This window comes from Sinocyclocheilus rhinocerous, unplaced genomic scaffold (genome assembly GCF_001515625.1).
Source record: "Sinocyclocheilus rhinocerous isolate Xijiao unplaced genomic scaffold, SAMN03320098_v1.1 scaffold603, whole genome shotgun sequence".
Lineage (NCBI taxonomy): Eukaryota > Metazoa > Chordata > Actinopteri > Cypriniformes > Cyprinidae > Sinocyclocheilus > Sinocyclocheilus rhinocerous.
Window position 1 is genome coordinate 3361082 of NW_015656630.1, and position 17272 is coordinate 3378353.

Consider the following 17272-nt stretch of genomic DNA (forward strand, 5'->3'; position numbering starts at 1 on the left):
TATATATATATTTTTTATATTGTCTCAAATTCAAACACCAAAATGTAAGATATTAATTTGAGAGCTGAGAGGAAGATTTTTGGCTTAAATTCCATATTATATTAAAAATGTATTATACACTACCATTCAAACATTTGGAGTCTGTAAGATTTTTTGTACTGTGCTTGGTCACTATTATGCTCAGCAAGACTGCATTTATTTGATGACGAATACAGTAAAAACAGTAATATTTTAAAATATTATTACAATTTAAAATAACTTTGTTCTATTTCAATATATTTTAAAATTAAATTTGTTCCGGTGATGGCAAAGCTGAATTTTTGCCATCATTACTCCAGTCTTCAGTGTCACATGATCTTTCAGAAATCATTCTAATATGCTGATTTGCTGCTCAAGAAATGTTTTCTATTATTATCAATGTTGAAACATTTTGCTACTTAATATTTTTGTGGAAACCACAATACTTTTTTCAAGATTCTTAGATGAATAGAAAGTTCATATACAACATTTATCTGAAATAGATTTTTTTGTAACATAAATATGTTTACTGTCACCTTCATACAATTTAATGTGTCCCTTGTTGAATACAATAACTAATTTATTAAAAAAAGATAGATAGAGAGAGAGAGAGAGAGAGAGAGAGAGTAATCATACTGACCCCAAACCTTTGAATGGTGTATAAGTCAAATAGACTAATTTTATCTTTTGTTGCAAAACATTCTGCAAAACATCTACTTTTGTGTTTTGTGTAAAAGCCTCTAATTTATAACAAAACAATGGGGAATAAATCATAGAATTTTTACAATTATTTCTTTTTTGGTGATCTATCCCTTTAACAAGTAAATTCTAAATATAATACTTGTCATTGTAACTTTTTTAGACTTACGTGGTGAAAGCAGGATTATATTTAGCTCCCAAGTAGTAGGAATACAAATTAAACATGCCGATCATGAAGGCAAGGAAGACCATGATGAAGATGACCATGAATTTAAAAATATCCTTCACGGTGCGCCCAAGAGATATTTGTAAGGGTCCGAAACTCTCGTTGGCTGGCAGAACATAGGCGATACGTGAGAAACTGAGCACCACAGCGATGGAGTACAAGCCCTCAGAGATGAGCTGAGGATCTGAGGGAAGCCACCTGTTCCTGGCTGAGAGAGAAGAGGCATTTTTTGGTGTCACCACTTGATGGCAGCATTTTGTTTCATTTCAGACAGCTGCAAGAAAGTCTGTGCAGCATGCATGCATAAGCATATGATTGAGAACAGAAACAGACCTGGTCTTTTATACTGATACAGTATTTTACAGTTCACTTTGGATTTTCATTTCTTGAATATACAGATTCTTTATTTTTGCAACATACCATAAGTGAAGTAGGCCACGTCTTCTGGTAATGAGGCATTGATCAAGTCTGCATTAGTCACGTACAAATCCACATACAGCTGTGCATGGGAGGCTCGCAGGAAAGCCATGAACCGTGCGGTGAATGACGCCACGAAGACCGATAGCATGCCGAAGTCTAACACATTCCACAAATGCATGATGTATTCTCGTGGTCCATCAGCCCAAACCTCCTTACACTCCGTCCAGATCATTCCTGATCAGGGGAATCAAAGAAAAGAAATGGGGTTCATTTATCATGCTTGAAATATCACATAATTAATTACAGATTATTCTAGAGATCAAAAGTTTGAGGTGGGTTTTTTGAATGTTTTTGAATACTCACCAAAGCTGCATTTATTGGATCAAAAATATAGTAAAAATGTAATCATGTGAAATATTATTGCAATATGAAATAACTGTTTTCTATTTCAATATTTAAAAAAATATATATTAATTTATTCCTGTGACACAATGCTGAATTTTCAGAATCATTACTGCAGTCTTTAGTGTCACATGATCCTTCAGAAATCATTATAATATGCTGATTTGCTGCTCAAGAAACATTTCCTTTTATTATCAATGTTGAAAACAGTTGTTCTGCATAATATTTCTGTGGAAACTGAGATACAATTTCTTTTAGGATTAGTATCTATCTATCTATCTATCTATCTATCTAGTAAAACTTACTTTTACTTTTTGCTTTTCAATGACAGTATAAATCAATTTTTAATTGATGTGAATAGATTATAACCAATGAATATAATCAATAATTCCTTTGTCTATCGCCTTTTGGCTTGCTTCGTTGGCGTCACTTAATATGTGACTCTGGACCACAAAACCAGTCTTAAGTCGCTGGGGTATATTTGTAGCAATAGCCAAAAATACATTGTATGGGTCAAAATTATTGATTTTTCTTTTATGCCAAAAATCATTAGGATATTAAGTAAAGATCATGTTCCATGAAGATATTTTGTAAATTTCCTACTGGAAATATATCGAAACGTAATTTTTGATTAGTAATATGCATTGCTAAGAACTTCATTTGGACAAATTTAAAGGCGATTTTCTCAATATTTATTACGAACCCGGGAACGCGCTGCTCACGTGGCCAGTCACATGATTGTCAGCTGTAAATAAAATGAATTTTATTTACAAATGTATTCTTATTATTGTGTAAAATGTATTTAAAAATACGTATTATTATGTAAAATGTATTCTTATTATTCCAAGCATATTTTATAATATATAATCCTATTTATTATTTGATTATTTAAATCTCCTGTTTAAAAATTGGATGATGCGCTGTAGTTGTATATAATTATACGCGATATATATCTGAACTGAACTAAACTGAATCAACAATGAACCGACTTTAACCCGACAATTGACTGTTTACTATTGTCTTGCTTTTAGCGTGGCGATTTTGCGTGACCAACATAAGCGAAATGTGCTGATTCCTATTTGAACGACTCGATTCCGTCAATGAAATTTTGCAAAGCAATGGTAAATGTGAAAACTGTCTCACCTGCATTCAAGGTGTTAATAGATTTCCTATTTTATTCACACTCTTTTTGACCCAAGATTACCTATAATCTACCAATGATAGGCATATGATGCTTGACTGATACTCACCAAGCACCCATTCCATTATCAACATCTCTGTCCATGAGAACTGAGTGGTTTTAATGCGAAAGATCTGCCGTGGATGATCAGTGATGGTTTCGTTAGGAAGATTTTTGACTCCTGCGAAGCGGTCGGAGGCATTGAGAACCAGAAGACAGAGGAAGAGGGTGAATGAGACGGCATGAGCTACAAACTTCATAAAGGGACTGCGGAGAACCTGGCCCACCTGGAGAAAAGAGCAAATGCAGAAATACATTTAACAACGGAAGAAAAAGAGAAGTCTGCCCAATGTTATTCAATTAATTGATTCTGAATGATGATGATGTACCTTGCTGCAGGGCATAATCCAATATGCAATAGCAAGAAATGGCAGGCCAACCATCACTCCCAGCACTGTCCAACACTTCACACCGATTGACTGCTGCCTAAGGCCTGATAGATTCTCATACCACAGCGTCAGTAACTGCTGCTGGCAGTTCGGATGAGCCACAAACTGCAGGGACAGCATTGAATTAGACATTTGTTTTGGGAAACCACTTCCACTTTAGTCTATTAATCATTTCCCAGTACCTTCTTGACTTCATACTTAATGGCCAGTTTGACCCGGCTAAGGCAGGGCCGGTGGTGTTCGCTCAGGGGGCTCTGGTCCACATCTCCATTCAAAATGGCCTCCACCTCCTCTGTGTTTCTGCAGAGATCCAGAACGCCAACCACAAAGTCCTTACACTGCATGGAGAGCTTCCTGTAGTCATTCTGAAACAAAACAGAGCGACAGTATTATGACTTGAGGCGGGCTATTAATCACTTGTAAAAAATAATTCACTCCAACTGAGACCCAAATTGCATCTAGCGAACAGTGAACGCTCTGCTGTGAAAGACATGGATGTGTGTGAATTCATTGAAAGTCCCATGTCGCACCTCCAAATGGAAGTCTGATTGATGTTTGCATCAGATCTTCTCAAACAGAAATTTACCTAATGGAGGGCACCCATGAGAAGCCCATCCTGCTAATTATAGCATCGCAGTGGTTTAGGAGAACAAACATTTTATGTGGAATTACAGAAGTGGAATCACTGACACGCCATTACAACTGTCAAAGTGATCGTCTGTAGAGAAAAACAGTGATGAGAGAATAATAACGGGTGATTACAGGAAGCTCTCGATGGAGCAGTTTCAATTAATAGCTCACTAACCACAATAAGGGAAAAAACTGTCTGGATTTGAGAACTCCTGATTAGATATTTCCCCAGAGTGACGTTGAGTGAAGAACTTTTCCCCTACATAGTTAAATATAAAACAACACACGTCGGCAAAGCGCATGAAGCTCTCTAGAGAAACGTTTTCTTTTTGGAAAAATGTTGTGTGGAGAGATTCTACTGAACCAGAAACTGTCATAGAACAGCCTCTAATTTATAATGAGGGTAATCTCAAGGGTGGGAAATTGGTTTTCGTGTGTAATAATCTGCTGGTCTGTGAGCTCGAATGAGTGTAGATGTTTCTTTCAGAGAGACGCAGCTTATTACAGGGCCATGAGCACACTTTTCACGATTGGACACTTCCTAGATTAACTGAGAAGCTGTGCTTTGAAATAATCATGAAAGCGCCTTAAAGGAGTATGTATTATGCACAAAGTACATAAGGATTCATAGTGATTAAACTCATTGTACCCAAAAATATATTTAAAAACATATATATTTTTTTAGGGTTGAACATGATACATTTATGTACTAAATAAATGTTTAACATAATATTTTTAACAAATTTACAAATTTATATATATGTATAGTTTTATATTTGTTTAAGTCAGAAATCACAAGATAAATCATTATTATTTTATTCCATTAACAGCCCTACTTTTAAAAAGAAATAATCACAATGTATATTTCTGACATCTGACCCTCTGATCCAGGTAATAATTGGTAATAATTGAATTAATTATGGTTTCAGGACAGTAACAGGTTCATAAATAAATAAATAAATAAATAGTCGAAATCATGAGATAAGAAGTCATAATTATGACATAAAAAGTAAAAATTATAACAAAAACTAAGATATAAGTCAATATTTTAAAATAAAAAGTCATAATTATGACATGAACAATGAAGTTATAACAAAAAGTTGAAACTGACATAAAAATGCAACTTTTTGTCATATTTATGAATATACTTATGAACTGATGACTTATGAATTTTTTGTCAATATGTAATTATATCATAAATACAACTATGATTTATGTCATAATTATGATGTTTAATCTCAGAAATTAAATTTTTTTCAACATTATGACTTCATATCTCATAATGTTGCCTTTTATGTCATAATTATGACATTTAACGTCATATGATTAACCAAACATGATTTATTTTATTTTTTATTTTATTTTATTTTTTTATTATTTCATTTCATTTTGGCGAAATGGGCTTTCTTATGTTGTTCCAAAGCTGTATGACTTTTCTTCTTCTGTGGACACACACACACACACACACACACAAAATATCTTGAAGAATGTCAGTAGCAAAAAAATATTTTATGTCCCACACAAGAAAGAAAGTAATACAGGTTTGGAACAACATGAAGGTGAATAAATGATAACAGAATGATAAATGATAACAGAATTTTCATTTTTGGGTGAACTATCCCTTTAACATTTTTCTCAAAATGGGTCTGTATACATGAAATATGTATGTCTTTTTTTATTTCAACACAACACAAACTCCTAATGTAGCCTATGAATTTGGGCCTTTGATTTTGAGTGACACCTCTAGATAGAGCATTTCTGTGCACCTCCTCACCTTAAATTCAGTCTCGATGTTGGCGAGTTGTGCCAGCTCATTGCTGAGCTCCAGCGCTGTGAGCACAGGGTCTTCACTAGACAGTGACAGATAGGCAGCGCTGGCGAGGCCTTTATAGGCGTTCATCCTCGATCGTGAATGGCTGAAAGAATCCTGCTTCTGTTTCTCCGAACACTCGCCGCACTTGCAGAAATAGTCGTGGGGTTTCTCAATGCGAGCCCCCTTGAGTAACAAAATGTGCACGATCTCGTACTCCTTGCAGTGGGCCGCCAGAATCATAGGTGTGATGTCCTGGGAAAAGCGAGTCCCGTCTTCATCGTACGCGTAGAAGTCGTCATCTCGTAGCTGTTGCTCCAGGGGACTCAGAGTCAGACGGAGACCACCTTCGAATGCCGGATGGGCCAGGATGGCCTCCACTATCCGCACATAGCCTTTGCTGATGGCTAACAGCAGGGCATCACCCACTCGCGCCAGCCCTTCTTTCTTCAGCAACAGTTCTGTGACCTCCAAGTGCTCGTTCCCTACAGCGAGCTGCAATGCATTCTGACCCATATAGTCCACACAGTTTACCTTCAGAGTCTTGGACTCCTCAAGCATCTTACGGACCACAGGGATGTTTCCGTACTCTGCGGCATCTAGGAAACGCTCCTCCTCTTCGGTCAGACTGGTGCCTCTCTCGCTGAACATGTATGCGGGGCCGCGGACGGCCTGCCTGCGGCACTTCTCTCTCAGGGTGGTGTGTCTGCGCTGAATGGCCTCAAAGCTGCAAAACCCAGAGAATGACGATGCATTGCTGATATATACACTCAGATTTTTAGATAGGTGACAGTGAAGACATTTATAATGTTATAAAATATAAAATATATAGTTCACATTAATTCTTTTAAACCTTCTATTCATCGGGGAATCCTGAAAAAAATCACTGTCTCCACAAAAATATTAAGCAGCTCAACTGTTTCAACACTTAACTTTGTTTCTTGAGCACCAAATCAGCATATTATGATTTCCGAAGGATCATGTGACACTGAAGACTGGAGTAATGATGCTGAAAATTCTGCTTTTCTATCACAAGAATATATTACATTTTAAAATATATTAAAAATAGAAAACAGTTGTTTTAAATTGTAATAATATTTTACAATATTACTGTTTTTACTTAATAATTAATGCCGACCTCATTAAAGGGCAGTGTATGATTTGGTTAAACTAGAAACCTGAAATCATTGAGAGAAATTAATCTATGATACATATTCATTTAGAAGCACATCTGCTGGTGTTGGCTGGGTAGATGTTGTAACCATACTAGGTTATTAAATTAAATTACAATTAAAATTATAAATATGTGGCTAATATTTAAAGTTATGGGGAGGGAATGATAAATGATAAATAAGAGTGTTCATTATAAAGAAAAGGACAAATATTAAAAAAAAAATCTAGTTTAAAACATACATGCCATGTTCATAGAAATATAAAAAAATATACAATGACTAAAATGTCATGTGGTCTAAAAATAACAATTTTTGCTCTCATGTTCAATATTTGTATTTTAAAATATATTTTAATTAATAAAAAAAGAAACCTTTGACATTATACAAGCTGAACTATCATTGCCTTTTAAAAACCCAATTTTACATTTTGTTTTTTAAAGTTTTACGATTTTTAAGAGACCTTGACACAGTCAAGAGGGTCTGCAGGGACTATAATTTATTCTCTATGATACAATTTCCTGTATTGTGTGTATGTTTACATGTTGGTTGGAACACAGGACTTTTTTGATTTTGCAGTCAAAAAGTGTTAACAGCAATTTAGTTAAGAAATAGTAATACAACTTAATTCAAACCTAATTAATAAGGTTTATTTAACCTTTTTTCCCCTTCATTATGAAAATAGGACCCAGACATTTCTGACTTTAAGCCCCTCAAAACATATTAAAGGGGTCATATGATGCGATTTCAATTTTTCCTTTCTCTTTGGAGTGTTACAAGCTCTTGGTGCATAAAGAAGATCTGTAAAGTTGCAAAGACTAAAGTCTCAAATCCAAAGAGATATTCTTTATAAAAGTTAAGAGTCAGCCACACCTACCTAAAACGGCTCGTTCTAACACGCCCCCACATACCTACGTCACTGTGTGGGAAGATTTGCATAACGCCGCCCAAATGTTCATGCAAGGAAAGAAGGCGTAACTTTTATTCTAGCTGTAGTATTGTTGTTTCCGCTGCCATGTCGTAAAGATGTCGCCGCCATGTCGTTGTAAAAGCGAAACTACTTTGTTTGGTCTTCCAAAAGAGGACACAACTAGAAATCAGTGGTTAAGTTGTATTTACAACAACGTTCCAGAACAGTTCAACCCAAATATTCAGATGTATGCAGCACATTTTATGTACTGTTCTTTTTAGCAGCATCATATGACCCCTTTAAGATTAATTAAAATACTGAAATTAAACACATGCCCAACATAGAGATACATTCAAGTTATTGTATGCACTGAATTGCATTTTAATGTATTTTTGAATAAATTAGTTTTTAAGACAACAATTAGTCACATGATCCACCCATAGTAGATAATGTTACTATTAGCTTTCTTCAGCTTTTACAGACCTTGAATTAACCAAACACTGCATGACTTTACAGTACAGTACAAGACTATAAATTACAGCGGTGGTCAATGAGATCAATGCAGATGGACTTCTAATTACATGCATCCTTTACTAGAGCTTCATCTCATTACAGAAACCACCTCTAAGAACAGATGTTCCTAACATCATATAGTGTGATCTTCACCTCAGGACTTCATTCATTTACTTTATTGAATTAACCGGAGCTGCTTTGTAGTGTCAATTTCCCTTGAACTTAAAAAGGCTTCAAAGACGCTGAACTAGTAAACCAGTTATATTCAAACAAAAGCCAGGTAGACAGCAACAGATGAAATTTAATTTTATTCCATTTTGCAAGAGCCTCAGTGCAAATTGTACTGCGTAACGGATCACAATTGTGAGTGTCACTTGGAATAAAACTCATTCCTTGCTTCGCAAGATGCTAAATCAAACATTGTGATTCTGTAGTGTGCAAATGGCATTTTGTTCCATCTCTAAATCTTTACTGATCAGTTTTTGCAGAGCACAGGGGACAAGAATCATAAGCTTGCAAATGTATATGTCAATAGCCCTGAAATTAAACGAGATTGAAATAAACAGGCTAAATAATTTATGTTTCAATATGGTGTGAACTGTGTCAATCTAATAACCGCAATGTTCATTCATGAGAAGACCAAGGAGATTTTACTGCTCTTTCACAACTCAGGAGACTTAATGGAGTTTGTCTCAGATGTTTCTGCTAAATTCCTAAATGAGACAACTGTTGACGTGAAGTAAAAGTATGAAATTATATGTTTACCTTACATCAGATTTGGTCGTGGTGGAATTTTGTGAAATATACTGTTCAAAGTTTGTGGTGTGTAAAAATGTAATGTTTTTTGAAAGAACTTTCTTCACCAAGCCTGCACTGGATCAAAAATAATACTTTGAAATGTATTCCTGTGATAACAAAACTGAATTTTCCCGTCTTCAGTGTCACATGATCTTTCAGAAATCATTCTGATATACTGATTTGTTGCTCATGAAACATTTCTTATCATTTTTGATGTTGAAAAAAGTTGTGCTGCTTAATAATTTTGTGGAAACTGTGACACTTTTTTTTCAGGATTCTTTGATGAATGGAAAGGTCAAATGAACAACATTGAAATGAAAACATTAAACAACTTCTGTAACATTCTAAATGTCTTTGTTACATTTGGTTAACATAATGTGTCTCTGCTGAAAAGATTCTTCTGAAACTCACACTTTGCTCTTTTGCTCTCATTACTCAATATTTGCATCTATATTTATATCTAAAACTACATAACCAAGTTTTTTTATATAACGTCTGCTGTTGGGAGGTGATGCAATTTATCACACATCATGCTTCACAATCATCATGCTGACATTTACATCAAGAGTGAACTCATTAACATGCATATGGCAGTTAGCCAGAAGCAAAGGTTTATAGTTTAAAACGGTTTAAAATATTACTATTTTTCTTACACACACTTATCATTTTGCTTCAGTGATACATGAACTGGAGGCTTGAGCCCAGATGGGCCCAACTGGGGTTTTGAGAGTCCCATCAAACACTGGCATTATGGACTCATAGAGATGGACTATTTTTCTAAAAAAAAAAAAAACCTTTGTTTGTATTCACCTGAAGAAAGAAAGTCACATTCGCCCGGGACATCATGAGGTTGAGTAAAAAATGATTTTGACTTTTTGTGATGAACTATGCCTTTAAGTACTCTTTAAATAAACATGTCTAACAGCTTGCAGTGACATGTATTATCAGTATCTCTTTTTGACATTACATTTCTATAGATTTTAGACTGTTCTTGTTACAGTAAATAACTTAATTTGTTACAAAATAAACTTACAACCTTTCCTTTCCATAAACTTTCCTTATATAATTTATTTTCTTGAAAAACTTTTTCAGATAAATTCAAATACAAAACAACTATTAATTCCGGACATAATATTATTAGGCCTATAGGCCTATATTTAAAATAACATTTCTATTTTAATATATTTTCAAATGTAATTTATGATGGAAAAGTTTAATTTTCAGCAATCATTACTCCAAGCTTCAGTGTCACATGATCCTTCAAAAAGGAAAAAAAAAAACTATTATTAATAAACAAACTTTATTACTCATTTTCATTCAGAGTTTTTATTTCCTATGCTGAGTGACTGAGGTAAAGCTAATCTATGAGCACAAAAAGAGGCCTTTAAATAAGATAATAAATAAATGAATAAATAATAAATTGATACATGTAGGCTTCTGCAAAATCACCTGAAACGCATGCCAATTTAGTCCAAACGCAGTTCGATTATATGAAAAACAATCTTGTGAATGTAGTCATTTTCAAATCAACTTTTTAATGTTACCCGTCACAGTGTTAATACGTGTTGTTGTTGTTGCTGGGTTTTTGTTTTGTTTTGTTTTTTTTACTTACGAATAATGTGAATTGCTCTCGTGAGGTTGCCAGTGATGGTGCACGTGATAGTCCAGGTCATCATCGCTGTCGAATAACCTGTGCGCGTGATGGCCAAACTCATGTCTGGATCCCTCAACTTGATGGAGATCTGCCAACTCTGTCATGGTGGGGTCGTTTTCTACAAGAGTACCAGGCAGAGTCATACACCTGTTTAACATAGGTCTGTCGGGGTGACAGCAGGCGTTTCTGTCGCTGTAGGTAAACTCTTCTCCGTGAGTGTCGGGTGCGCCTCGCTCGGTCTCCGCTGCGGCGATAGCAGCATCTCCCGCCGAGAGCGCGAGCGGGATGGTGCAGAGAGCGGCGTGAGACATGATGAACTGCTCTTTGGCATGCATATCGCGGTCGTCTCTCTCATTCGGCATTTTGAGAACAAAGAAGCTCCAGGTCAGTGAGAGATTCGGTCAACATCATGGTCTGCAACAAGTGTGACAGTCAGTTTGTAAAACACACACTTTTTCTTCTGGTTCTCCCTCCCCGTCCCCGACCCTTCAGATTAACACCTCCCCCACCAGTGTTGTGAAGAGTTCACAAAATACACATTGCAAAAAATATTACAGTATTTCTGCCTTGTTGTCCATTAAAAGTATCTAAACATCATTAAAGCAATGTCAATTAAATTCTAAATTAAAATTAAGATAAATTAATTAAAATCGCAAAGATTACATGATAATGCATTTTTTTTCTTCAGAAAACAGAGAATAAATTAAAATCTAAATAAATAAACAGTAAGAACTTTCTTCTTGTCAAGAACCATTTTTCATTTGTATAGGGTTCTTGAGTTGAGCTATACGTTTTCTTTGGAGATTAAAAAAGTTCTTCAAGTTCTTGGTGTTACATTATAGGTTCTTCAGATTATTATCCCAGCTAACAGTGACTGTGTTGGTACACCACAGGCAAACCGATCAACGGTCTGGTGTTTCTAGTGCTTACATGACATCTTGATTATATATACTTATATATATATATTAATAGAAGGGGGCCAAGCACCGAACCCTGGGGTAGACCTTGAGACAGAGGGGCCATGGAGGAAGTACAAATACAAACTGCTGTCAGTTTGTCAGACATGACCTTTGCCAGGATGGGACAGTGCCAGTGATGATGGAGGATTCAAGATATAAGAATTGTATGGTTGAGATACTTAAAACAAGATCATTTTACTTAAAAAAGCAAAATTGCGGAGAAGCATAGAAAAGATAATTTTTTCTTTTTTTAATAAGAAAGAGAAGATACACACACATTCTAATTACAATTTTTTTTAATATATAGAATATTTGTTTTATATTTGAATTGGTTAATTTGAAAGTAGACATTTCTCTCTCTATTGATATTTTTTCATGTCTGTAATGCAAAGATATACACAGAGTTTCGGAGTTTAGCTCTCAAGTTCACAGAGACCGAGACGGCAGAAAGCGCATCCTGTTTGCTTTCATTATTCTACAAAAGCGTAATGTTTTGTTGTTATTGTGAGTACACATAGATAAACATAGAGTCTTTACAGATTCGAAAGATGTATTACTCTTATCTGTTTGGCCAGAAATTACGAAGTATTTTAAGAGCAAGTGACTGCACCGGCGCCTTCATCTGTCCTGCAGTGAGCGCGCTTCTACACTCCGCACAGACACTTGAATAGCGCACATTTTTCTAGGTTAGCCTAACATTAGATTGAGCGGCCATGTAAAGTTGCTAATACTTACATTCAGATGATAAGCAATATTTGAGGTCGATGAATGATAGGCGAGCGTTTGGATGTCCTGCCCGATGTACTGTATTACTAGACCAGCCATTAACGATCTGTCCGTCACGGACTGCGTGCATGACTTCGCCTGTGGATTTTTTTTTCTGCGACTAAGTGACTAAAAAAAAAATTTGGTCGACCAAGCCTTTTCTGGTCGGTGACTATTAGGGGACATCCCTAATAATATTACATTACAGACATTTTGAATTAGGTGTTTGATACTAACATCACTGCTAGAGAGAGAACAAGAATTTGCATAATTGGACATTCACGTGCTTTGAGATATACTGTGTGACAATAAGCCCCGGTCTCTCCTACAGTGTTTCATTAAAATGCAATCCCAGAACATGGTACATTTGAACATCAGCATCAAACCACAAATGCACAGTTTGAGATTTGAAACCCCTCCATGCTAAATGCAGAGCAGCTGTTGGATGGACTGCAGCAGATCACCTGTTGAGGTGCTTTGATGCTCATCAAAGGCTTCATGCAAGGAGATCTTTCTCTGAGGTCTGGCCCAACTCATCTCGTCTCATATGACTCGCAAACTTAATTGTGTTATGTCAGAGATTAGAATTCAAAGTAACTGTGAGATGAAGCCAACTGATGCAAAGCAAAGAAACAAAAGCAATCTTCATGTACAACACAAAGACTCCAAATACTACATCCCATCAAATCATGCATTAACTGCAAATAATCTCAGTCCAGACTTGATCGATATTGTGTAATGAATAGCCGAGTTTGTCAATGTCTTTCCCCACAGGTACAATGTGCTGCTCAGACAGTATCTCTAGAAGATTATTCTGCCTTTGGGGAAATAGAGGTGTCAATCAGAGAAGAGATGTTGCAGTAGGATCTCATGCAGCAGATGTTGGGATAGGAGTGTGGGTGAGATGAAGGAAGGTTATGAGAGGACATTTACAGGATTTTCCCCACTGTTTTGGTTGAATGAATGACAAACAGTGAGAAAGAAAGACATAAAGAGTGTTTTAGAACAACCAGCACTGTAATCTTGTCATTGATAGATTTATTGCTGTCAGTTCTTCCCACACACAACTGGATTTACACAGAGTTCAGCTGGGGAAATTTTCTGTACCCCAGGATGAAAAAGAAATAATTGTATTTTTTAATAGCTATATGTTAAAATATATATTTAATAGCTTTAAAGTGCCCCCCCCCCTAATTTTTTAAGTGTTTAAATGTTACACTGAAATATTTTAGACTTTATTCATAGACTTTTGTATAAAAATGATAAAAATTGTAAAAAGCAAGAAAATGCTATACTTTTTCCTATGAACTTACAAAATTATGTGTACCATTTTACCATTTACAATTTAAAACGTAATATTATATAATACTATATAATACATCTTAAAGAAAAGTCTTACTGACTATCATAATTATTGTCATCATTATTATTATCGCTATTATTATTGTTGTTATTATTATTATTATTTATTCAGCATTCATGCATTAAATTGCATTAGATGGCAGAGAAAAGATGTATTAAGCAGATGCTAAACTTTTGATCTTTCTATTCATCAAAGAATCCTGGAAAATGTTTTCAAAAATGTTTTCATGTTTTCAAAATAAATAAATAAATAAAAAAAATAAAAAAATGAAGCACCACAACTGTTTTCAACGTTGATAATAATAATAATAATAATAATAATAATAATAGTAATTTCAATCCATTTTTGATTTTCCATTCAGATTCTTTAAATATTTTCCACTGACCTAAAGATTTTGCTCAGTAAAAAAAAAAAAAAATCTATATACATATTTTTCCTTTCCTGTGTATTTTTGAGTTTGTTATTAAACTAGCAATTGTGTCCAATGTGACAGGGATTACTGATGCAACCATCACCCAAGCGACTCAATAATCCTTTCAGAGAAGAAAGAAAGCAAAGGTACAAAGATACACACACCTGTTCTTCCAAAACACGAGTGACAGAAAAAAACAAAAACAATTTCACACAATGTTTACTTGCTGAGTCATAAGAGGAAGATTTTCTCCAACAGCTGAAGCATATACTTTCAAATCAGCTGAGGCATGCTCACATAAAATACCAGATGTACTGGGAATTAAAAAATGGCATTGGAAGATAATTATTACAGAGTTTGGGAGCATTCATTCTTATTGTATGCCACCTACATTTTTGCATTTACAATTCTGATTTTTTTGTTAACTGTGTTACTGTTTAAAATTAGCGGAAGCCTAAAATTGGCTGTTTAATGGCATGTTCCATTGTGACAACTTACCCCACATAGTGTGATAAAGTCACACACTGCTTCTCATAAGTTTGGCGCCAGTAAAATATTTAATGTTTTTGAAAGAAGTCTCTTATTCTCACCAAGGCTGCATTTATTTGATCAAAAATACAGTAACACAGCAATCTTGTGAAATATTATTACAATTTAAAAGAACTGTTTTCTTTTTTTTAAATATAATTTATAATACGATTTATTCCTGTGATGCAAAGCAGAATTTTCAGCATCAGTCTTCAGTGTCACATGATCCTTCAGAAATCATTCTAATATGCTGATTTGCTGCTCAAGAAACATTAAAAAAAAAACAAGTTTTATACATTTTCTTTCATTAGGATTCTTTGATTAATATAAATTTCAAATGAACAGCAGTTATTTGAAATATAATTTTTTTGTAACATTATAAATGGTGGCATTACCACTTTTGAATAATTTAATGCAGCCTTTCTAAATAAATGTATTAATTTCCTTAAAAAAACAACAAAAAAGAAACAACTTACTGACCCCGAACTTTTGAACAGTAGGCCTATATTCCTCGATCTGTTGAGAAATAAGGGTGGAAATGTTAAATATTTTTAAGGACTTATACTATATTTAATCATCTAGAAATTTGTTACAGATATGTAACCATATACAAAATGACTTTCAAAAAAAAAAAAAAAAACATACAATGAGAGAGTATTGTTGGCTATTGTTACAAATATACCTGTGCTACTTATGACTGGTTTTGTGGTCCAGGGTCACAAATGTGTACTAAAACATTTTTAACCTGCTTTAGTGTTTACATTTGTTATTTTTAAGCCTATAGCATGAAACTATGCATGTGGAAATGTGCTATTTTTAATGTGGTTTCTCACATTTTTCACTTAAGAGTCACTTCGCAGTTAAATAAAAATGCTTTATGTACAAATAAAGAATAATGTTAGAGTTTTTCAAAAAAATTAATCAAAATTTGTCCGCACTGATACTGCTTCCTATTAGTTACAGCTTCACTGATATGAAAACAAGCCAGCCAGTGGTAAATTAATGGTAATTTTGTTTCATTAGAAAGAAGGTAAACTAATAGCGCAAAGTTGTGCACTGTAGCTTTGACACATGGAGTTTATTTTCTGAAAAATTCAAATGGAAATGCCACCTCTTTTATATAATGACCCAGTACCAATACCCTTTCGAAAAATTTACCATGGTAACCGAACTGCAAAATTACCTTGCTTTTTTTATTACTTGTTAAGATGTGTGGTTACTTTTGAATGGATGTCAGTGGGGAAAGCTTTTTGACAGCATAATGATGTAGCTACTGCATTTACTGGCAGGGTTTAAACAAGCAACACAGTTTCTCACTTCCTGCTAGTAACTGGTAATTTGTCAGAAACTATGGTTACCTTGCAAGCGACCGCTGTTAAATTCTGTGTTGGCTTTGGTTAGAAAACAATGTTATAATGATGTGACAAAATATGTGCATATCTGCAGGTTCATGTTCTGCTTGGCTCGGTCAGTGTTTTATTTTACGTGACGGTGAACAAGTGCTGAAAACGTTCTGGATGTTGCGCAGTGTAGCCGACAACCTGGCAGGTGACTGGGGAAGTACCAGGTAGGCTGTGCTTAAATGCAAGGGTATGTTGGAAGTGCCTATTGAATGTTTCTGATTCTATGTCCTCTTTTTGTATTCCAGGTTGGGAGAAGATCTTTTCTTCAAGACTTGAATTTCAAATGAACTCCGTAATAGATTCAATGTCATTTAATTTCCTTAAAGATGTTGATTTTTCAAGGAGCTTGAGCTTGTTGTATTTAAACCTTCTGAGACATTTAAAAGCCTTTTATAAAGCCCTCAAGCTTAATAAAAGAACAAAAAAGAAACCGCTAAATGGTTTGTGACAGTCTTTATGCGGCCAATATTTATTAAATTCCAGGCTGACACTACTTGAGCTTTTAATACATCTATATTAAGTATTGCTGGGTGATTTTCATTGTTAAACTACTTACTTTTAATGTAGCATGCAGAAACAACTATATAAGTAAACCATTTATATTTTAATTGCCCTAAATGAATAGTTCACCCAAAAATTTAAATTTGCCAAAAATGTACTCTCCCTAAGGCCTTCCAAGATGTAGGTGAGCTTGTTTCTTCATCCGAACAGATTTGGAGAAATTTAGCATTACATCACTTGCTCATCACTGGATCATCTGCAGTGAATGGGTGACGTCAGAATGAGTCCAAACAGCTGATAGAAACATCACAATAATCCACAAGTAATTAATACGACTCCAGCCCATCAATTAACATCATGTGAAAAGAAAAGCTATGTGTTTCTAAGAAATGCTGCTTGTTTGTAAGAAACAAATCCATCATTAAGGCATTTTAATGGTTTACTACTGGTCAAAATACCATAA

At 34.8% G+C, this 17272-nt stretch overlaps 1 protein-coding gene and 1 long non-coding RNA gene across 2 annotated transcripts in view; one reads left to right on the forward strand and one right to left on the reverse strand.

Annotated features, from left to right (window-relative positions):
- Window positions 1–11285, reverse strand: part of trpc7a (transient receptor potential cation channel, subfamily C, member 7a) — a 12907-nt gene extending 1622 nt beyond the window's left edge. The window contains exons 1-7 of the mRNA XM_016528319.1: window positions 10837–11285; window positions 5799–6561; window positions 3577–3759; window positions 3335–3499; window positions 3016–3232; window positions 1364–1597; window positions 887–1151 (exon numbers count right to left, since the gene is read on the reverse strand). Coding sequence (XP_016383805.1) covers window positions 887–1151; window positions 1364–1597; window positions 3016–3232; window positions 3335–3499; window positions 3577–3759; window positions 5799–6561; window positions 10837–11240 — 2231 coding nt within the window. The 5' untranslated portion in view covers window positions 11241–11285. The remainder of the gene's footprint in view (window positions 1–886; window positions 1152–1363; window positions 1598–3015; window positions 3233–3334; window positions 3500–3576; window positions 3760–5798; window positions 6562–10836) is intronic.
- A 5070-nt stretch (window positions 11286–16355) lies between these two features.
- On the forward strand, window positions 16356–16716 carry LOC107720598 (uncharacterized). The gene is made up of 2 exons (XR_001637629.1): window positions 16356–16472; window positions 16554–16716. It is a non-coding gene; the product is annotated as an uncharacterized LOC107720598 (long non-coding RNA).
- Window positions 16717–17272: the final 556 nt, after the last annotated feature.